Genomic DNA, 21,097 nt, shown 5'->3' with positions numbered 1-21,097 from the left:
TCAATATCAGCTACACATCCAGCCATGGCAAGCTGCCAGGTGCAGGGCCAGCCCGACCTCTACGGCCTGGGCATCCGCGTCGCCTTCTACATCCAATGGTTCGGCGCCATCGTGATAGAGTACCTCGACATGGCAGACCTCCCCGACATACGCCTCATAGGCCTCCTCTTCTCCGCCGCAGCCTTCCTCGGCCTCGTCATACGGCTCTCTGTCGCGGCGGGAAGCGTACAGCCGGCCGACGTCTACATTGTCCTCCTGCTCGCCATGGGCATCTACATCCCCCTCGTCCCGCTCTACCTCTGGAAGGCGGTGACGTGCTTCAATAGGTACTGGGATCCATTCCGCTGGTCCAAGGAGACGCCGAGCCCAGCTTACAAGGGGCTTAACTTTGCTTTGTTGCTGGCTATTTCGTCGCTGGGCGTGTGGTATTGGTGTTCTTTTGTGCCGGAGAACGATTGTTCGCGGGAGCAGTATGGGTTCTTCTTCAGCCGTGTGAGTTTGGGCAATAAGGCGTCTGTGGCGTTTAATGCCATCATGTACTTTGTCATTCTGTTTGTGTGTTTGCTCGTCCTCCTGCTCAAGGTCGGTTGGAAAGTGCCCTTTTGGAGGGAGAGGCGGAAGAAGCGGAGAGTCAAGTGAGTGACCACCCCTGCCCAAAGATGAAAGAGGTTTGGGACTGACAATGTTTCGTGCCTAGGAGAATGCACATCATGGCGGTCAAGGAGTTGAAGACGCTGAGCAACATCGCCGTCGCCGCAACACTTACCGCGGCCGTCGAGCTGGCCGTCGTCTGGAATCACATCTCCGACGTGAACAACGTTGCGGATGTGGCGCAGGTCTTGCCTTTGCTTGTCAGTGCCGGCTTCCTGGTCCGGATCCTGTTTCTTCATTTCGCGGGCGTACGTGACGGGTCGGATTCTTCAGAGGAGGATAGTGATGGGGGTTCGCATAGTTACATGACGGAGTCTCAGGGCGGGTTGCCGCCAGCACCGCCACCTGTCCATCCGCGGTGATGGCAGTGGCCGTGATTGTTGACTTGGCGTTCGTGATGATTTGAACATGAGGTGTACACTATCGTTTCTATATACCAAGCACGCAAGACTTATCTCACCACCTTGATCAGAGCGTGGAAGATTTATTTCCAGAAACACGCGCAGAGTCTCGAAATGTATGAAACACAGATCTCAAAGCAACGTACGTCGAGATGTCTAAGAAATAACAGATTATACTCTTCCATCGAAGACTATGCTATTCATGACGCTTCACAATGGTCCTACGCTCTCATGACACAACTCATAGCAACAGCCAGCTTAAACGACATGCACTCAATTCCCAACCTTGCCCATCCACCCAGGAACACTCGTCAACCTCTTCATCTCATCAACAGTCTCATCCCATAACATCTTCTGCAACCTCCAACTCTCATCCGAAATAGCGAAGCCCTCTGGCCTACACATCACCGTCAGTTAAACCACAGCAAATCGCAAAGAAAGAAAACTCACTCCCAAATCTCTTTATCCCCCAACGTCTTTCCATGCGTCTCTCCGCCCGCGACAGCAACAGCATGAAGCCCAACCCACCCAGCCACCTCCGGCCTCCTCGCCCTCACAGCCTTCACGGCGTCAGCGATGAGGCGGAACGGCTGCGGAAGGACATTGCTCATATTCGTATCCACCATCCCGGGACAAAAGGCGTTGACGATAACCCGCTGCAGCTGCCGTTTCCCTTCTTCTTCAGCAGTACCAGCACTATAATGCCTCGCTAGCTCCCGCAGAAACAAGAATCCGAGCAGCTTACTATCCGCATACCGCGCCATACCAACGAAATTCGCCTCATCATCAAGGTGCCCGAGAACAAATCCCCCCTCTCGAACCGTCGCCTTCCCCGCCAGACTCGTCTTCTCAACCATCCGGCTCCCCGTCCAAGCAATCCTTCCAGCCCTCCCGGTCTTGCGCGCCGTAGCCTCCAACACGGGGAGTAACTCGAGCGTAAGCAGCACGTTGGAGAGATAATTCACCTGTACGGTCGCTTCGTGGCCCGTAGGCGCCACGCGGCGTCGTAGACCCGGCACGCCGGCGTTGAGCATTGCGATGTGGAGATGCGTGTACTTCGCCTTGAATGCTTCCGTGAAAGGCTTGACGCTGGCGTAGTCTTCTGCGTCGAGCTTCATCACCTCCACGACGGGGTTCTGGTGGCGGGAGAGGACGGTTGGGTCGGAGAGGAGTGTTTGTCGTACTGCTTCGCCCTTGGGCACGTCGCGGACGGCGAGGATGACGGGGGATGCGCCGAGGGAGAGGAGTTGGCGGGCTAGTGCGAGGCCGATGCCTGATGTTGCGCCTGTGACTATCGCTGTCTGGCCGTGGAGGTTCAGGTCGTCGGGGAGGGGTGTGACCGGAGGCTGGAATAGAGGCATGTTGAATCAATATTGAGATGATAATGTTTGAATTGCTCCAAGTGATTCTTCTTGTCTATCATCATTACTCCGCGTGAACGACCCACGGCTCTCATGTTGTTTATGAAGCCATCGCCAATGTGCCATCTCCACGGTTCGAATCTCAACTCCGCCAAGCCTTAGACGCTCCAGCATCCCAAAGTCCGCCGTCATTTGCTCATTTCCCAATCATCATGACTTGCAGAGGATTCCGTCGTAGAGGAGGATTTGGCGGACTTGGGATTCGTCGCAGTTATCTTGCGGCGCAATTAGTCATCCTTGAAGTCGCCGACTTGCTCAGTCACCAATACACCTTGTTAACAACTGGGGGAGCGGAGGCGGTGCATTGCATGAGTTGCCGGAGCCTAGACTTCCAGAAGCCTGTCGTCAATTGATATCACGACGAGAAGTCTCCGAGGACATGCCGAAGCCCGATGGGTCGGGTCTAAAGCCGGTCTTCGGCTCACATACCGTCAGCCGGTTCCGGGGGGTTAAGTGACTCGGCATTTTCCACTCGCCACCATTATGGGAGAACCAAGTGCCACGAGACTGAGGGCCAAGACCTGCTCTGATCGATATCCCCTCTTCTCGCGAATGAAGACAATGCGGTCACGGATGTTGTTTGTTGGCTACCGATGTTGCCCGCATGACAACAGCTAGGTTTGATCCTTGCGGATGCAATCCCGAGGTCAGCACCCAGCCCCGCTCCCTCATTCTGAGAGCTGCGCAATTCGAAGACTCAGTCACACCGTTGGCGCTCACGATGCCCCGTGCAGAAAGCGAACGTATTGTGGAACGGTTTGAATTGAAGCATTGAGTGGTGCATGAGTGGCAGGACAATGTCGTTCTCTGGCATTTTCGTCTCTGTCGACTCGCTGATAAGCTAGCCACTAACTAAATGGTATTCTCAACACTGACGTACAATCAACCCTGCCCTTGAAAGCCTTTTGGTAGACATGAAAAAGGCCTGTTTCGCGGCAGCGTCGATGCTTCGTGTAGCGACTGCCGTCGCTGTAGAGGAGCTCTCATCCCATACAAGCTCTGCGAAATAAAAGACAGCCATAATTTCCTTCCCAAACTCCGGATTTTGTTGAAAAAAGTCGATGAACAAGACGGCGATAAATCTCGTTTTGTTGGCAAAGTCTGCCCAGCCCTGCCCTGCCCTCTAGGCCTCCACCCGGGGACGTCTCCTCTTCACTCCCCTGACCGAACTCCAATGACGTGTGACGAAAGAAAGGTATCATGGAGATGTGTTGTTTATGCAGAAGCGGAGGCGGCGGACTCGGCCTTGGCCTCGGTGCCGGCCAGGTTGGTGGGCTTCGCGTTGGGGTTCTTGGTGTAGTAGTCGGAAATGGCGGCCTTGATGGCGTCCTCGGCAAGCATGCTGCAGTGGAGCTACGTTGCGTTAGTGACGGCGACACAAGAACAGAAGAGGCTTTCTTGATCACATACCTTGACGGGGGGAAGCTTGAGCTCCTGGGCAATCTCGGTGTTCTTGACGCGGCCGGCCTGCTCCAAGCTGTGCTGTAGGTTAGCATCGGTGCGAATGATATATCTGGGGTGAGGTCACTCACGTCATGCCCCGGACAAGCTCGGTAAGGTAGCTGGAGGAAGCGATGGCGGATCCGCAGCCGAAGGTCTTGAACTTGACGTCGGAGATGACATTGGTCTTGGGGTCGACACGGATGTTGAGCCTATTGAATGTGTCAGCGATTGTAACATAACGGCAGAAAGGCCATGATTATTGGTGTCGCGAAAAGCCGGATGAAATGCGTCGAGTTGAAGAGCGTGGAGAGCGAGGTAGCGCATCGTGTCGGAGACCCAAGTGCACGCCGCTGCCACAACCCAGGCGGCCCAAACAATGGTATCGTGATAGTGAGAAGATGGATCGTAGGATGGCTTACTTCATGACATCGCCGCAAGCAGGAGCACCGACGAGACCCTGACCGACGTCCTGGTCGCCCTTGGGCATCGAGCCGACGTTACGGGGACGCGAGTAGCTGTACACGTCAAGATTAGCCCTATGTGTCTTTGAAAGGAGATATCCGGGGTAGCATACTGGTCAAGGACCTTCTCGTGGTATCCCCTCGTGGCGCCGACAGTGGCAGCAGGTGCAAGCTGACGAGCGGGCATGGCAGAAGGGCGGACAGAGGTCGCAAGGACCCTGCGAGAGGCGACGCGGAGAGATCTGGAGAACATTTTGGAGGAGTTTCGGACTAGTGGCTTTTCAAAGAGGTGCAGGTCGATGAATATGGAGGTTGAGCAGATTAAATCGATACGAGCGTAGTCGCAAGAGTCGATTTAGGATATTGTTGATGAGTCGAGATGGCGATGGCGACAAAAGGTGGTCGATATAGCAAATTGCGTTTGGCAAGAGATCGAGGTGTTGAGGGGGGCAGACTTGGAGGGAGGCGAGAAGTTCTTTGAGAGGATAAATGGAAAATGGAAATTATTACGGAGTACGGATAGCAGAGAAGGCCTGCGGGACTTGTGACGGAGAACGATGGCGATCTCGGGGGTAGCAGAAGCCGACGGGCCAATGGGAGCGTTCAATGACCATGCATTAAGTCATGGACAGTGGTCGGCCACTGGTCCCCAGGCCCGTACACTGCCTATGCCATCTTGGGCTTTAGCATACAGTCACAGCAGTCGCAGCAGCCAGCAGTCAGTAGTAGTGGACGGGGGTGACGGCTTCAGGATGGATGGCTCGGCGCCTCGGAGAAGACATTTTTTCATCCGCCTCCACAGCGCCGAGGGTCCCCCAGCCATTAGTGTATGTACACTAATCCGCTTCAAGGTTCCCTTCCTTCTTTAGTGTGTCTCTTTTTCAGCGTGTCAGGATGTCAGAGCTGCAGACCTGCCCGTTATCTGATCCACTCCCTGGAGCATGGGAAACATCTGATTGGCCGGGATGATGCCGTTGTTTCCTCGGCCCAGCAAGAACGCACCGCACCCAGGACTTTGGTGACTTTGGTCCCGTCCTCTTGCCGTCCATGTCGTTGACCTTGCCTTATCGGATCCACAGTACGGAGTAAGGTACGTACTTAAGTAAGCTATCAGGTGCAGGTGACCAGCTGGCAAAGTGAGAATCCATTAACCCGACAGCTCTGGGTGCTCCAAGTGGGGATGACTGGGGGATCTTTTGACGGGCTTGACGGGGCGGCAACAATTTGTCATGGTTCTTCGCCGTTCTCGCCAGCGAAAGAGATTCAATCTGATTAGATACGCAAGCTACCCCCGTGCTCGCTGGAACGTACTCCGCCCAAGGCACCTCAGCTACGTACTCCGTAGGTTTGACGCATTTGTACATGTCCGCTTCCAATGGAAGCCTAAGTCCGGGGAAGCCGCTTACCTACCTGCAATCCGCCACCTTATATAGCTCCGATATGCATCTATGATGACCTCCCACCACGGACATGCACATAAGCCTGAAAATGCATTTAATCCATCTATGCTTTCCTCAAGCTTCCCCACTCTACTACGTAATCCTCAAAATCTGAGGTGCCCGCCACACTGTGCCCCCCTCCAAAGCTGAGCTAATGCCACCTACCACTGTCACCTCAGGGAAGCTGCCAAAGTAAGTTCAGGCACCAGGTCCCTGTAACTCCAACGCGGGGCACTCAGTCCAACACCACCACCACCACCACCACCACCACCACCACCACCGTCCTCGCCTGCATCGGCTTGAGCACGAGCGCATCTCAGCCTTTCACCTCGTTGCTTAGCTCTCGGCTGTCGCATCCCGTTGGCTGCCTGTTTTGTCTCTGGTCTCAACTGCGAGGCTGAACACAACTCACCTCAGATTCAAAACCATCTTATTGTCTGCGACTTTTTCCCAACTCTTCTCACACCTCTGGATTCGCCGTCAACCCCACACAAGATACCCTACCTACCTTACCTCAGAGACGACAGCCTCGACCTGGAAGCCTTCTAGTATCGCTCCCACCATGGCGTGCCCGCATCTTGAGTCCATAGCTGCAGGTAATGATTTTCTAGTCTATCCTCATCATAGCTCTGTCCAATACTATGACACTGACCACACCTCTCCCAGCCCTCCAGCCGCCTGCACCTCACAACTCCGTCTACCGGGAAGACTGCACCCAGTGCTTCGATTCCATCGTGCGCCTCGTCCATGACCCGCCTGCTTCTGCTTCTTGCTGATCCTTTTGCCCAGGACGATCCTGCCGGTGTCGATGTTTGCCTCCAGTGCTTCAACGGCGGTTGTGCCGGTGACCGCAACCATGCTCAGCTCCACCGACAGCTCTGGAGCCACCCGCTCGTTCTCAACATTCGCCGCACCCGCAAAGTCCTTGTCCGAGATGAACCCCCCTTGAAGATGTCCAAGCTCGCCATCGCCGCCGAAACCGAGGCCGACCGATACGATACTACAACCACTGTCAAGTGCCTTGAGTGCAACCAGGAGCTGGACAAGACGAGCGACAAGCTTGCCCCCATTGTGGACGGCATCATGAAAGCCAATACCTTCTCGAGGAAAGAGGAGGTCAAGGCGTGGGAGCAGGAGCTTACGAGCTGCGAGCACATCCTGCTCATGCAACAGACCGAGTCAAGAACCATTCAGTCTGGTGATCTCGGACACTGCTCCGCCTGTGATCTGCACGAGAACCTATGGCTCTGCTTGGAGTGTGGAAATCTGGGCTGCGGAAGGAAGCAAATGGGAGGTGTCGACGGTAACTCTCACGCCCTCGCGCATTCGGATCAGTCCGGCCACGGCGTTGCCGTCAAACTCGGATCCATCACACCCGAGGGAACGGCCGACGTCTACTGCTACAAGTGCGACGAAGAGCGCATCGACAGCGATCTTGGCCAGCACCTGGGACACTGGGGCATCAACCTGGCGAACCAGCAAAAGACGGAAAAGAGCTTGACCGAGATGCAGATTGAACAGAACCTGCGCTGGGACTTTAGCATGACCACGGAAGACGGCAAGGAGCTTAAGCCTCTGTTTGGCGCTGGATTGACCGGCCTCAAGAACCTTGGCAACAGCTGTTATCTTGCCAGCATCGTCCAGTGTCTCTTTGACACTCCTGCTTTCAAGAATCGCTACTACTTGCCCAGTCGCGACCTGCCTACTGTCCAGGATCCTGCGGCGGACTTGGAGACCCAGCTCCGCAAGGTTGCGGACGGCTTGCTCTCGGGTCGGTATTCTAAGCCCGACTCAGACGTGACTGCATCTGAGCACTCGCCCGAGATTTCGCACCAAAAGGGGTTGGCCCCGGCCATGTTGAAGCACTTGATTGGAAGAGGCCACGAAGAGTTCTCGACTATGCGGCAGCAGGATGCTTTCGAGTTGCTGCAGCACATCTTCAAACTCGTCACTCGGTCTCAGCATCCCTCCGACCTCGGCGACCCGACCCAGCCGTTCCGATTCACTCTGGAACAGCGGCTGCAGTGCCTGGGATGCAAGAAGGTGCGGTATTCGACTAATGAGCAGGACAACATCTTCATAGACGTTCCTCTGGAGAAGGAACCCACTGTCGAGGGCGAGGAGACCAAGGCAGACGCCTACAAGGCCGTAACTCTCAAGCAGTGTCTCGATAACTTCACGGCCGAGGAGGTTGTTGAGCTGACATGCTCTTCATGTGGCAGCAAGGATGGCTACACTAAGCGCTCCTTGTTCAAGACCCTTCCCGAGAATCTGGTTGTCAACGCCCGCAAGATGGCAGTCATCAACTGGGTCCCTGTCAAGCTTGACGTCCCCGTCATTGTCCCCGATGAGCCCTTCCTCCTCGACGACTATCTTTCCAAGGGTCTGCAGTCCTCCGAAGAGACCCTTCCCGTTGAGCCCGAGGCCAGCGCCCCGGCCTTCGTTGCCAACCCGGAGGCTGTCAGCCAGCTGGAGGCCATGGGCTTCGGACGCAATCGCTGCGAGCGGGCATTGCATGCCACTGGCAACTCGGACGCCAACGCTGCCATGGAGTGGCTGTTTGGCCACATGGAGGACCCCGACATTGACGATCCGCTCGTTCTGAGTGGTGGTGGCGGTGCTGGGGGAGCCGGAAGAGCATCGGCGGATCCGGAAAAGATTGAGATGCTCGGCGCCATGGGCTTCTCGGTGCCTCAAGCAAAGAAGGCTCTGCGCGAGACCAACGGTGACGTGGAGCGAGCTGTTGAGTGGCTCTTTAGCCATCCAGAGGACCAGGGCATCTTTGAAGACGAAGCCCCCGCCGCCGGAGCCGATCCCGCTGCTCCCAAAGCGGACGCCGGCAGCGCCGCTACCCCTGCAAAGTACCAGCTGCAGTCTATCGCCTGCCACAAGGGCACAAGCATCCATGCCGGGTATGTTGACGATGGTTTATACCTTGAAGACTGAACTTTCAAAGTTTGCTAATATTTTTCATTAGTCATTATGTCGCCTTCGTTCGTAAGGAAGTCAACAGCCAGCCCACTTGGGTCCTCTTCAATGATGAAAAGGTTGTCGAGGCAGGCGAGATTGAAGAGATGAGAAAGTTTGCCTACGTCTACTTCTTCAAGCGTGTTTAGGTGGATTTCGGGGCGTAACAAGAATGGCGTTTCGGTTTGAGAGAGGTGTGACGACGAAAAAAAAACATCAAGCCAGGCTCAATCAGTCCTGCGCAACTTCATGACGGTGGCGATGGGAACGGGCCACGGATGCATCTGATAAGACGGGGATGATTGCATTACAGCATGGGCGGGCGGTGGTTTACTGTGGAGATGAGAGACGAGACACGGAATGCATAGTGAGTGGTGTAGAAAAAGGGAGATTTGAGGCTAGTTATTAGCCATCCATTGTGAAGATGAACTTTTTCCAGAGACTGAAATTTGCCTGTCTTTCTTCCGTGAGTGGTCATCGTACCACAGAACACTACCCAAACGCCGTGACGCCGCACACACATCATATTACATACACACAGATTTCCATGCTGTGTTCTCTCCACACTTGGCCTATAAACCTTTTCTCGTCCGCCGACAAGCCGTAACCTCGCATCATACAGCAAACCCGCCCACGCGAGACTTGCCGAATTCTACTCCGCCAAGCGATAGCTGACGAGGGTGTCAACACGGTGGTTGCTGGTGCTGAACCCACGCAGCTGGACGCGCTCGCCATTGACAATCTCCTTTGCGTCGCTGTCGCCCCACTCGACGGGCACCTCGGAGTCGGCGTCGGCGTACACGAGGACGTTGAACGTGCAGTCTCCGTTGAGCTGGGGGAGGAACGTGACGGAGGCGGTGATCTGGCGGAAGATGGCGGCGATTTCGGATTGGATTTCTTGTTCCGTCTTTTCGGGGGCCGCGTCCTCTGCCGTGGCGGGGGATGCGTTTTCTTGGTCTGCGGGTTTCGAGGAGGATGATTTGGAGGACGAAGAGGTCTTTGAGGATTTGGACTTTGCGGGGCGGCCAAAGATTTCGACGTCGAATTGCCAGCGTTCTACGTGCTCGCCCGTGTCCTTGTCTGTGATTACGATGACGAGCTTGGAGATTTTGCCGCGGAGCATCCAGCGGTCTAGTTGGGACATGATCTTTTTGATGTAGGCTCGGACTTGGTCGTCGGAGGAGACTGGAGGGGTGGATATGCTGTTAGCTTGTGGGGAATCTTTGCTAGATGTGAGAGTTGGCGAAATAGTGCGAAGGCTGTGTCGGCGGGATGGGAGATGAGGAAGGCGAACCTAGCATGTTGAGACCGTATTTCTTGACGCTGTAGAGGATGTGTGGTCAGTCTCTGTCTGTCGCAGGAGGGGGAAGAAAGGCAATGCTAGACGTACGCTGAGAAATCTTCTGCTGGGTAGACACCTCGCTGGAAGCTGTTTGGAGGACATGTATGTCAGTATTCGAATCGGCGCAGCATCTTTCGAGGGACCAAGGTTCGTACAGGATTGTGTGTATCGAGTATTGAAACTGCAGGTACGAGTTAGCTTGGCGCAATCGCTAATAGGAAGGAAATAGACTGACGAATTCGGCCACGAGCTTTGCGCTTCCCTTGAGGGCGAGCTTGTGCACCTTGGACTTGTCCTCCTTGTCCGATTTGTCGGTCTTGCTAGCCTTGCTGGCTTTGGCGGGTTTGGCGTCGGGGGCCATCGTGATGGTATTCGGGATGACGACTGATGGTATCGATTGGTGGTGCTAGTATCGGTGACGGTTTCGGTGTCGCCGGACGGAGGAGGTGGTGATGAATCGGGGGGCAGCGTAATCGGGGAGGAGGAAATCGGAGAGCTTGTTTACTTTCTGGGGTTGAGATTGAGAATTGGGATCGATTTTTGGGGGTTTGGTTGCGGGGTGATTTGGGTGCTGCCGGCGCTGGCTGTCATTGCTCGCGGCTGATTGCCCCGCCGCCTGGGCCGTCCGGGGGTCGAAGCTCCCGGCAGTCCACCTGGGTACGTATCTTGACAAGGTGCACCCTTCACCTCACCTCACCTCGCCTCACCTTGCATTGTTTTACCTCACCTTATCTTGGCCTCTGAATAGACATATAGAGGCCCTCCTGTCGGAAGCGAAATCATTTCTAGATGGCAAAATCCTATAACCAAATAAAGTTGAGCCTACGATGAGTTGAGGCATTGTCTTGCTACCAATCCGTTCACATCTACATCAACGAATCATTGACTTGGCTGCGATGGACTACCTTGATGCTGATCATCTCAAGATACCTTACTGCCTCTCCTTAACTAGATGTACACATGACTTTTGTACATGATAACCAACTTACATCATTATGTTAGTACAGCATTGATCCCGCCAAAACATGCCCCTTACTCGCCATTCCCATACCCCTGAATGGCATCAAAGAACTGCGCAGACCACGCCATCGAGTCCACAATCTCCGCCGGCCACTGGCCGGGCGCCAAAGGAGCCACACCCATCCCAAGCATTCCCATATCCTGCGCGGTAGCAGAGTCCGGCATCCCGCTCAACGCACCCATCTCCACCGGCGACAGCATCGCCTGCTGCGCCTGATGTTGCGCCTGCATCGAGCTGTTTGGCACATGATGCTGCGGTTGCTGCTGCTGCTGCTGCTGTTGCTGCGGCATCTCAGCGAACACCGCCGGCCGGGGCGGGTTCTTGCTCTTCCAGTCGATGCCGCACTCCTTGAGCCCCTTCAACATATCCCGGGCGCTCTTGGCGCTCGACGAGTTGCAGCTCAATGCCTCAAACATCTTGAGACACGTCTCCGCATCGTCCGAAAGGCCCTCGGTGTCAAAGACGGCCTCGTCCTCCGCCATGGGCTGCGTAAACGTACTCGATATCAACAGAATGGAGCTCGTGCACAAGAGACACGAAATCATCTGCCACCAGGGGAAGTCGTGGACCAGGTCCTTCTCGCTCGAGACGCCGTGCAGCAGCCGCGCCGTCTCCCGCGCCTCGGCAACACATGTCTTTTCTGATATGCTGACGAGATGCCAGTCTACCTCGGAGAGTGTGGAGGACGTGTCGTCGAGGCCGCGGAGGAGGGGGTAGCACAGGTATGGCCGGTGCAGAAGAGCCCGCAGGTGGTGGAACTTGACTGCGAGGATGTTTCGCTGGTGTTTGTTAGTACTATGTTGAAGTTTGCGTACACAGCGCAGACCACTTCTGCTGAAACCTACCTGTCTCTTGAATGCAAAATTCTGGTCAAAGGCATGCCCCAGATTAAATCGCAACCGTCGCGGGAGCTTCGACTTCCAATCCACAAGCTGGCGATCCAGTTCCCTCGTCCGGAGGGCACCCGCAGAGGTGAGCTGCGAGTGCCTCGGCCCAAAAACATCCCGCAGCGCGCGGCCCAGAATCTGCGAGAAACCAATGACGGCGAGGAAGTAGTCCCCGCCCGACGTCTCCTCGACCGGCGGCTCCATGTGAGTGGCCTCCCAGTCAATCTCCGAGTCGGCACGCCGCGAAGGGAGCGGTACATTGAAGTCGTCCTCGTGTACGGCCGCGGGGCGGCCTAGCTGGAGGGAGAGGAGACGGTCTAGGACGTAGATGGAGTACCACACTCTGCGACGCGTCTCGGTTTCTACCGTGTGTCGGGGGTTGTTCTTGTCCTTTTCGACGTGTAGACCGATACCTTGAGCGATTCGGACGGCTTGGCCCAGGGTCATCCAGCAGCTGTGAATGTTAGATGTGTGCAATGGGACAAAGTGAGACAATGCAAAACAAACCTGTCTGTCCGAGATACCGCGAGATAGTAGAAACATTGCGTCAGAAGCAGTGAGACCTGGTTAATGGACCGATCCGACGATGCCGTTGATGCAGCAAGAGCTAAAGCACGCTGGAAGTAGACGCCGTGGAAATGGCGGGTATCCGAGTTCTTCTCCAGAAAAGACGTATAATATGAGCCAATGGCGCAGATTACATCTATGAGTTACATTAGCCCTGTCTTATCTTGCTATCCCACGGCTCCCAGGGAGGTTAATAGAAGAAGGGGCGCATGATTCAAACCTACAATAAAGAGCAGATTCCGTGCCTCCCAAACGATCACCGCCGTTGGGCGCGCCCCCTATCCTGTCACACAGTTTCGAGAAGGTAGACTGCGGTATAAAAGGGTACGCGAGGTGAATGGTTGCAAAGTACACGTCGGTGAACTTGCGCTCCTGTTCGGGGCCGGGAAGCTCCACCAGCCTCCCTCCTGCGGCAGCGCCGGCGAGCAGCGCGTCGCCGTCCTGTTCGTAGCTGTCAAAGTCGTGGTCCGCCCCTGCACTGCTGCCGCCACCGCCGCCGCCGCCGCCGCCGGGAGCGTCTTTTGTCTGTAGGATTCGCTTAATGACATTGAAGAAGTGCACGTCGCTGACCTCGCCCAAGTATCTCTGGCTAGGCTTGAGCGAAGGTGTCGGGGAAGGTTGGTAATCGGGGTGGTTGTGCTGTCCACGGTCCACGCCCGGCGAGTATGACGGCGTCTCTGTCGAGGACGTCTTATCCACGGCCTGGTCAACTTGCGACTTGATGGAGTTGAGCTGCGCTTGGGCGTCTTGCTGCTGTTGGGCAGAGGGTAGCTGTGTGATGAGGCTTTGCACTAGAGTCTCATACTGATCTACGGCGATCTTAAGGGCGGCATGCGTGTGCGCGCCGGGGCCAGATCCGGCTGCTGGACCTTCTGCGCCGGCATCTCCGTTGCCGGTGGCCTTTTCCCGTCGTCGACGAGGTCTTCCTACGGAGTAGACGCAGTCGTAGCCATACCCGACGCATCTTCCACACTTTGGCTGTTTCCCGTCGCACTATCAATTTGTATGAGTAAGCTGTGAACACATAGGTCTAAAGTCAATGCGGAGGAAAGGATGTTAGAGACTTGGGCTGTTTAATCTCACTTTGGATTTCATGGATCGGCATGTCTGGCAGGCCTTTGCGACCCGCTTACGCTTGTATACGGGTTCATCGTCGGCGGTATCTGACATTCTCTCGCAAAAGCGCGCGAAAGCCGACTTTCCCGAGCAAAATAGCTGCAATATGGTATTCCCTTTCGAATGGGCGCAAATAAAGATATACAAGGGGGGTGTGGCGGATGAGAAGGGGGGGAAAGAGTGTGTATTGTACGAGAGCAGTGGGCAGAATGACGTTGGGGGACGGAGCCGGTGATGCCGGGACTTCCGATATTTCCGGCGGGTGTCAGTCCCTTATAACTCACCTATCTAGTAGGTACTTTGGAACCTCGACCACATTCTCGCTAGGGCCCAAGCCAAGCAAAAGGTCACCACTCATCTTGGCCCGCGCCAAGAAGAAGCAACGCCCGGCCAAGGTATTGAAGGGTTGCGTTGAAGTGGTAAATGAGGGGACCAGTTTCATCCGACTTGTCTGTGCCTGTCTTGTCTGCAACTTTGACGACGAGTGTTGAATCGTTCGGATGATATGCGGGTCAATTCCCTTACACGGGCAGTACAGTAACCCCTCCAGTGATGCAGTTATCCCAGGAATGAGGATGTCCTTTGCTGACTGTGCATGCATCTCCGTCAACGTAGAACAGACTAAAGCATGAAGAGCGTTAAGTTGGCAACTTCTTATAAGGAACGAGAATGCTCAACTGGATAGCCAGACTGAATTGAGAGGATCGGTTTGTCACTCACATGTAAGTATGTATACGTCTAGTGTGGTTAGGTCGGATAACTCTATCACTATTTCCCACTTTTTACTCTTGCATGTTTGAGATAGGTGGCTTTCAGTAGTATTCTTCTGTGGCTCCCGCTAATGACTAGTGCAGTTCTTCGTGACTTCGACTGCTAAGCCGAGTGACCGCACTTATGGCACTATTGGCATATGGGCCAACGACTCAATACGATGCAGCTGAGTATTCTCACATCCCCAAATCTCGCTCTTTCTCTCCCCCTCTATCTAAAGTGAAGGACGTTTGGCACACCATAGGGAACTGTCCTACTTACAACCCATGCATCACCTTGTTGGCTTTAGACCAGCCCACGTCTCATTCTTCAACCCCCTTGACCTGCTCTATACGATGGATAATATCACTTCCATCCGGACTCGCCTCAATCACCATGGCCGATAGCTCTCTACCATACGCACATCCAGAATCCAAACCAAACGCATACCTGGTCCATGGTCCTTGGGCTCCCTTCTCCTTGAGCGATTCCGGTACTTGGATGTCTGGTTCCACCTGCAACCCTTCCTTGGCGTCGTGACCATACACGACAACCGAGCGATCCTCTGGTGCTTCAATCATGTTCTGAGTCTCGTTCCAAGCCTCTCTCCAGCGTTTTCCATCATTGAGTTCAATGGCAATGGTCCCCCCCTCTTGATTTGTTGCAATCTTTGAAACCTCATCACCATCCCACAGACTTAAGACTCGTGCCAGCTCACCATCGAGTCCCTCGCCCTTTGCGACCTGAAATGCCGCATGTCGACACAGACGGCTCTTGGTCCTCTTCGCAAGAGCAACTTCAACGTTCTCCGGGTGGACGCCCTCGATCGGATACACCAGGCTGCGCATGTTCATCACAGCCCAAGGATCTTGCTCCTCCATCGGTAGCAGCGGTACCAGACCACCATGCGCGACCACCACAGTCCCAGAGTTCCAAGGAGGACTCTTGGCGCCTCTGAACGGTCCGATGTGCAAGATGAGAGGCAGCGATGAGAGCCACGATACCTGCTCCTCAGAAAGCTGCGTCGCAGTGACGTAGTCGCTCGACACGGCGTACGGGATATCCGCCGGCAACTTCTCCTTGCTGTCTTCGAAAACCATCTTCCCGTCATCGCCCGTAGACCCAGTGACCCTGCCGCGCTCAACGAACCCACGCGCAGCCAGCACGCGGTCCTCGTTGTTGCCCCTGACGCAGCTGGCGCCGAGGTCCATCGCGAGCTGTACCACGCCAGCGCTGTCGGGGCCTTTGTTGACCAAATCACCGGTAAAAACTAGGTAGTCCCCCGCATCTTTATCGAAGCCGACTCTGTCCAGGAGCTTTTGCAGCTGTGATGCTCGTCCATGAACGTCGCCCACGATGACTAGCCTTCTCCGGAGAGCGCCGCATTCTGCCGACGGCACGTACTTCGGGTCCAAGGTTTGGACGGTCTGTCGAAAATCATACTGGGATGTGGTATGGCTTGGTTTAGGAATATTCTCGACTGGGTCCATCATCCTTGCGAAGTGTTGAGTGTGTTGAGAACAAACATCGTCTTGACGTGCGGGGAATAAGACGGGTGGACCTGACAGTAACGAATCAGAGGGGGGAGCACCAACCAAAAGAGAACATCAAATGCTGTGTCAAGATGTCAGCTCGCCTCAGTACTTAGGCAACGAACAGCAACTGCATGAGTTAGTAGCCTGTCAGTATAATGACAAAGCTCGTCCATGAGGATGGAAGCTTCGTACCGGATATTTGGGGTCTTTGTTAAGTTCAAGACCAAGCCTCTGTAGGTAGTTGGTTTGGGATGATCGCAGATCATAGCAACTCTAAAGCTCCGTATCCCCTGTAAGTCATCAGCCTCAAGCTCTTGACTTTGGAGATAGACCCTCAATTCCCGCCAAGTCTTGCCAGTAGATCTAACTGAAGGGCTGTTTGAGAAAGCGTTTTGAGAGCAGGCTTTGCAATTCGTAAACGCTGCAGGCGCAGCCCGTTTGGCACAAGGCAATGTAAGATAGAGAGGGTATGCCGGCCTAGATGTAAGTGTCCATTTACATGCTTCAAGACGAGCGATCCAACACCAACATCTTGGCATTATGATCGCATGGATCCTCAGTGAGTCGCCAATCCTCAGAAGGAAGCCAGGGCACCTCACATTGCAATGTCGCACTGTCACTTTGTGGCACATGTGCAGGACTCAACATCATAAGGCCACTTCGCGGTAGTTACTATGGAGATAGGACTAGATTTAAAAAGCCGGGACACTTTGTGAAACGTAGTGCCAGATGTATTACCGAAGCCGTAAGAAGACAAAAGCGCTCAACCAATCTCTGCAAGGAACAACTATAAATGATCAGTTTCAAGGCTGAATCTCGGCTTCTGAACCCCTTCGCCACGCCCGTCCTTGGGAACACCGCTCAAATTACGGGTATGCAGCCCAATTTCAAACTCCATCTTGTCCGTATCCTTCTTCGTCCAGCCCTCAACCGGTATATGTGTCCTGACCTCCAAATGGTTCTGGCAATTCTTGCACCCAGATACGTGCCAACGACTGAGCACGGCCTCCGTCCCGACCAGCACCTTTTCCCCGCTCTTCAACGTGGCCCAGGCGGAAACGACAAAGGAACCCCCGATGGCGGCGCGGTTGATGCCGCTGACGGTCAACACGGGACTCGGACCATGAGGCTCGCCGACCCGCGTCGGGGGTTCGGGATAGTCGTATGCGTAGCCCAGCTCGGCGATATTGACCACGTCTCTGGACGTCATTGCCTTGTCCGCGCCGTGAGGATTCCTGAACGGGTCGAGGGGGCTGTCGAGGGTGAGCCAGGTACCGCCCGCCACGCCGGGCGTTGGGCCCTGGTTGTCGACGGAGTTGGTGCCGGGGTAGCCCTGGATGATTTCGAGTGAGTGCTCCTTGTTGTGCTTCTTCTGCCAGCGCCAGAACATGAGATCGATGAAGCAGTGGTGGAAGTAGAAGATTGGGTCAAAGGCGGCCGTGTCGTTCTCGCCCATGTCGCCGTTTGCGTCGCCGATCTGGTCAGAGTTGCTGCCAGGTAGGTCGAAACCGCCGACGGCCAAGTGAATCAAGTTGTGCGGGGATTCGAGTGGTACGACGGACTTGAACCCGGGCTCTTGAAGGCCGTCGTCGTTCCATTGCTGCGCCGAAGTCGTATTGGAGAACACGGTGTAATTGGGAGCGTCGAGGCAGTGGTAATACTTATCCTTGACTCCGGCAGATTGCCTTTTCCCGTCGCTGTTCAAGAAAGAAGACTTGGTGAGCCAGGTGGTAATGTTGTCATTGAGCATCTTGTTCGTGGCCTTCTCTCCCATTTCATGCAGCGAATTGTTGTGAACCCAGGTCTTGTTCTTGTCCTTCGGGCCCACAAGCCCCGAGAATGGGTAGCGGACGGTCTCATAGCCCACAGGCTTGGTGTAGTCGGCATCCGGGATAGGATCGAGCCTATCCTGGATTCTGGCCTGGAACGTGTACGAGAACAGTGGATTGGAGATCTCCTTGCCAGAGTCGGAGAACTCGTACTTTCTCTGCAGGAAGATGGGAGGAATGCCGTGCTCCAGGGACTCCTTTTCGGTCTCATCCCAGTAGGGCAGAGCTACACCGGGGACCTGGCTCTGGAGAGCTTTTTCGAGCCTCAGGAGGTAGCCGCGGTGCCAAGTTGGGAAGAGGACATTGCCGTGGTTGCAGTAACCACCCCACCAAGCAGGATTGGCGTATCCAGCACCCCTGAAGGGCTCGCCGTGGTAACCGGCAATGATGAAGAAGGAGTTGGGATCATGAGGGGGAAGCTGTTGAATGCCGTGGAATGCCCTGACGAGGTCGTCGAGCTCCTTTGTAGACAGCGTGCGGATGTTCTTTCTTGTGATTGTTCCGCCCATATCGAGACTTTGGTAAGGCACTCAATGATTTTTCAGAAATGAGTTTGAAAAGCTGGGAGTAAGTTGATAGAGATTCATGGTGAGAATGCGGGAATTTACCAGATAAATATAGCCAAAGGATATCCAACCCCCATATCGATACTACGTGCTGTATTTTGGTACCAACCTCTCCAAAGATGTTTTCAGTCATTCATATTCAGCTTGATGAACCCTAAATGCCATGATGTGCCAACTTTGACGGATGTTATTCGAACGAAATACGGATTGTATGCTCGCTATATGCCACAGGTGATTGTTCCCCGCATCTTTAATGAAGCCTAATCGACGCATCTGGCTACCCGGCTTGCGTGGCTGGAAGCTGAAGTTTAGAGCCAAAAAGCTGAGAGAATGTCTCACCGTTGACGGCTTACAAGCTTTCACCGGACCTTTCTCACCTATCACTGCCACAGCCTTTAGTTATGTTCTCTCCAGTTTCCCTAACCCGACAATTGATTTGCTTAAAACGACGCGTCAATAACCTACGATAGTGGCTGCTAAAGCTGCAGAGTCGATCTCGACTTGTCTCCAATGAAGCCCATAGTTGCCGCGACACGGTTTGATCAAGTGCAAAGAAGGCGCAAAGCATGTTGCGATATCACAGTAACGTCTTGGCCAGAACATGATGTCGTGCTACTAAGAGATTGGCCGCAATGTGCCGTGCAACGGTAGACGTTGAACAACGTGTCAGAGGCCCGTTTAAGGGCGATCTTAATCAATCGATTCCGCACGCTTCCCGCTCTGGACGGAAGGGAAGAAAGCGAGAATCCATACGTAAATGTGAGCCGCTCACTGCCGAATTAATGTCGGTTACACCGCGAGCCTGTCAATATGCGGTAGTCCGGACACATAGGGGCACGGCGAGACAAGGACAGCTGTGTGACGAGGCGCGTCTCAGTTCCATGCGATGAGAGAACGAGCAATGATATATGTGAATCCTTGTCTATGGGACGGCACCGAGTAGGTAAGGTAAAGTAGATGATAGGGACGGCTGGGGACGAGCTATGAGAGGCCATTGACTACAGCCATCGCTGACGGAGGTGGTGTGGATAGAGCCGGAGCTCATGTGGGGCCGCCATGCCGGGATCGGGTCGGAAGCCGTTGCTGCAGCATTTAAGGCGTAATTTCTTAAGGACGTGACTTGACTTGAATACCAAGCTACCCCGATGAAATCATGAGGTCTTTCGGTTTTCGTGGCCTGTATGTAGTTGAGCATTGCACTAGAGCGGAACGTATGACGGCGACCAAATATGTGCTGAGGGCCAGGAACATTTGAACATGGGAGCACAGCACCGCACCTCAGTTGAAGAGGCCATAGCAGGGTACCTAGGTACCTTGAGGTGCCTTACCTAAGCCAAGGTACCAGGCACGTGCTAGGATCTGAGATACATACGGAACGGGGATTCAGCAATGCCAGGTTCCGCCGGCCGAGTGGATTTCCTCGCTTAATCCGCTGCCGTGAGTCGCTGCATGTACCTACCTGGTTGTCGCCGATGTTCTTCCACACAAAGTCCTCGCAACTGGGGATACGTACCTAACCTGAATCTCCCAGGCTGAGGTGAGATGCCCACAGTGCAGGGCCCAGACCAACACCTCCACTCTTACTCTCACCAGGGCCATCGCCAATCGACCAGCCGACCAATGAACCAACAAAGGAAAAGAGAAGAAAGCAGACGATGAAGAAGCAATCCCGGATGGGAGGTTCACCAAATTCTTTCTGCATCACCGCTGGACGAAGCAGCTCGAAACGAAACAATGAGGCCCATTGACAAATGCGCATTGTCCGACATGGGCAGGCCGCAGACAGGAAACCCCGAGAACTGAAAGACACATTGATTGATCTACGGTGGCATGGGTCTCATCTGACGTTGGGCGAATGCGGTCTGATATCAGTACTCGGTTATCATTTCATGATCACGTTGCATCGATCGCACATCTCACAAAAAAAAAAAACAAGTCTCCACGCTCCGACATGACATGAACATGCACGCAGTGCGCACTAGCATCTACTCCGTACGCGATGGAACTTGACATTCCAAGCTGAAAGTCCGACATAAGCTTCTTCAGTAGCTCCATAATCCATCGTTCCATCCCCGTGGCCAGGGGCCCATATCAAAGGTTGGTCAGATCTTTTACCTTGGCTTTTGGGGTTTCGGGTGTGGCTGACTGAGAAATCAAGAGGAAGAGAGAGGCTTGTTGCACGCTTGTTGCACCCGTCGATGGACCACACAGTTTGACACATGCTGTCTGTGGCAGCGCCAAATAGTCACCCTTTTTTCGATGACGACACCATGGCAGGTGCAGCGGGACCCTCGGTCTTCTGCAATCCCGCCGTTGGCACCGTTGTCTGAATCAATGATGACATGAACCATCCACTCACTTCTTCATGCGTATGTCTGACTCTCTCTCCAATACTTTACCCATCTACTCTGGCCGACGGGAAGCAGCAAGAGAAGAAGGAAAAAGTAAAGACAGTCGACATCCATCTCAATTACCTCAACAAGCCGCTCCCGCTCCCGCTTTGCTCACACCAACACCAACACCACCAACACCCACCGCCACTAAATGTCACTTTGTCGCTTGTGCCACCCCAAACACACAACAACAATACCTAGCAACACCACCAATACCACACATTCGGGAACTGCCCAGACCCTTACTGGCTTGCAAAGCTCATACTATTACTCCGTATGCCACTCTTCCTTAACTTGGAAGCTGTCTG

General features: G+C 54.4%; 9 protein-coding genes across 9 annotated transcripts; 2 read left to right on the top strand and 7 right to left on the bottom strand.

The window, feature by feature from the left end:
* Positions 1-24: 24 nt before the first annotated feature.
* Positions 25-1,013, top strand: CLUP02_17271 (uncharacterized protein; the record flags this gene model as incomplete). The annotated part of the gene is made up of 2 exons (XM_049296184.1): positions 25-635; positions 698-1,013. 2 exons carry the CDS (start codon positions 25-27, stop codon positions 1,011-1,013), a joined length of 927 nt encoding a protein of 308 aa, XP_049137408.1.
* A 312-nt stretch (positions 1,014-1,325) lies between these two features.
* On the bottom strand, positions 1,326-3,494 carry CLUP02_17270 (uncharacterized protein; the record flags this gene model as incomplete). Its single annotated transcript, XM_049296183.1, has 9 exons — positions 1,326-1,449; positions 1,503-2,398; positions 2,500-2,570; positions 2,631-2,688; positions 2,745-2,812; positions 2,899-2,980; positions 3,045-3,099; positions 3,181-3,280; positions 3,350-3,494. 9 exons carry the CDS (start codon positions 3,492-3,494, stop codon positions 1,326-1,328), a joined length of 1,599 nt encoding a protein of 532 aa, XP_049137407.1.
* Positions 3,495-3,688: 194 nt separating this feature from the next.
* On the bottom strand, positions 3,689-4,630 carry CLUP02_17269 (FeS cluster assembly scaffold IscU; the record flags this gene model as incomplete). The annotated part of the gene is made up of 6 exons (XM_049296182.1): positions 3,689-3,826; positions 3,884-3,950; positions 4,006-4,125; positions 4,152-4,330; positions 4,368-4,431; positions 4,491-4,630. The coding sequence occupies 6 exons, from the start codon at positions 4,628-4,630 to the stop codon at positions 3,689-3,691; spliced, it is 708 nt and encodes a 235-aa protein (XP_049137406.1).
* A 1,340-nt stretch (positions 4,631-5,970) lies between these two features.
* Positions 5,971-8,932, top strand: CLUP02_17268 (ubiquitin carboxyl-terminal hydrolase; the record flags this gene model as incomplete). Its single annotated transcript, XM_049296181.1, has 4 exons — positions 5,971-6,008; positions 6,312-6,426; positions 6,483-8,728; positions 8,794-8,932. The coding sequence occupies 4 exons, from the start codon at positions 5,971-5,973 to the stop codon at positions 8,930-8,932; spliced, it is 2,538 nt and encodes an 845-aa protein (XP_049137405.1).
* Positions 8,933-9,435: 503 nt separating this feature from the next.
* On the bottom strand, positions 9,436-10,486 carry CLUP02_17267 (HORMA domain-containing protein; the record flags this gene model as incomplete). The annotated part of the gene is made up of 5 exons (XM_049296180.1): positions 9,436-9,968; positions 10,078-10,106; positions 10,174-10,212; positions 10,281-10,306; positions 10,361-10,486. 5 exons carry the CDS (start codon positions 10,484-10,486, stop codon positions 9,436-9,438), a joined length of 753 nt encoding a protein of 250 aa, XP_049137404.1.
* Positions 10,487-11,157: 671 nt separating this feature from the next.
* CLUP02_17266 (uncharacterized protein) lies at positions 11,158-13,770 on the bottom strand (the record flags this gene model as incomplete). Its single annotated transcript, XM_049296179.1, has 5 exons — positions 11,158-11,925; positions 11,992-12,487; positions 12,541-12,736; positions 12,825-13,593; positions 13,684-13,770. 5 exons carry the CDS (start codon positions 13,768-13,770, stop codon positions 11,158-11,160), a joined length of 2,316 nt encoding a protein of 771 aa, XP_049137403.1.
* A 1,019-nt stretch (positions 13,771-14,789) lies between these two features.
* On the bottom strand, positions 14,790-15,959 carry CLUP02_17265 (calcineurin-like phosphoesterase; the record flags this gene model as incomplete). Its single annotated transcript, XM_049296178.1, has 1 exon — positions 14,790-15,959. The coding sequence occupies one exon, from the start codon at positions 15,957-15,959 to the stop codon at positions 14,790-14,792; it is 1,170 nt and encodes a 389-aa protein (XP_049137402.1).
* An 829-nt stretch (positions 15,960-16,788) lies between these two features.
* Positions 16,789-18,339, bottom strand: CLUP02_17264 (uncharacterized protein; the record flags this gene model as incomplete). The annotated part of the gene is made up of 1 exon (XM_049296177.1): positions 16,789-18,339. The coding sequence occupies one exon, from the start codon at positions 18,337-18,339 to the stop codon at positions 16,789-16,791; it is 1,551 nt and encodes a 516-aa protein (XP_049137401.1).
* Positions 18,340-20,487: 2,148 nt separating this feature from the next.
* On the bottom strand, positions 20,488-20,861 carry CLUP02_17263 (uncharacterized protein; the record flags this gene model as incomplete). Its single annotated transcript, XM_049296176.1, has 2 exons — positions 20,488-20,622; positions 20,796-20,861. The coding sequence occupies 2 exons, from the start codon at positions 20,859-20,861 to the stop codon at positions 20,488-20,490; spliced, it is 201 nt and encodes a 66-aa protein (XP_049137400.1).
* Between the last annotated feature and the right edge of the window lie 236 nt (positions 20,862-21,097).

The sequence above is a fragment of the Colletotrichum lupini genome, chromosome 10, assembly GCF_023278565.1.
Source record: "Colletotrichum lupini chromosome 10, complete sequence".
NCBI lineage: Eukaryota > Fungi > Ascomycota > Sordariomycetes > Glomerellales > Glomerellaceae > Colletotrichum > Colletotrichum lupini.
Note: the sequence above shows the minus strand (reverse complement) of the source record. Positions and strands in the feature narration are given on the sequence as shown.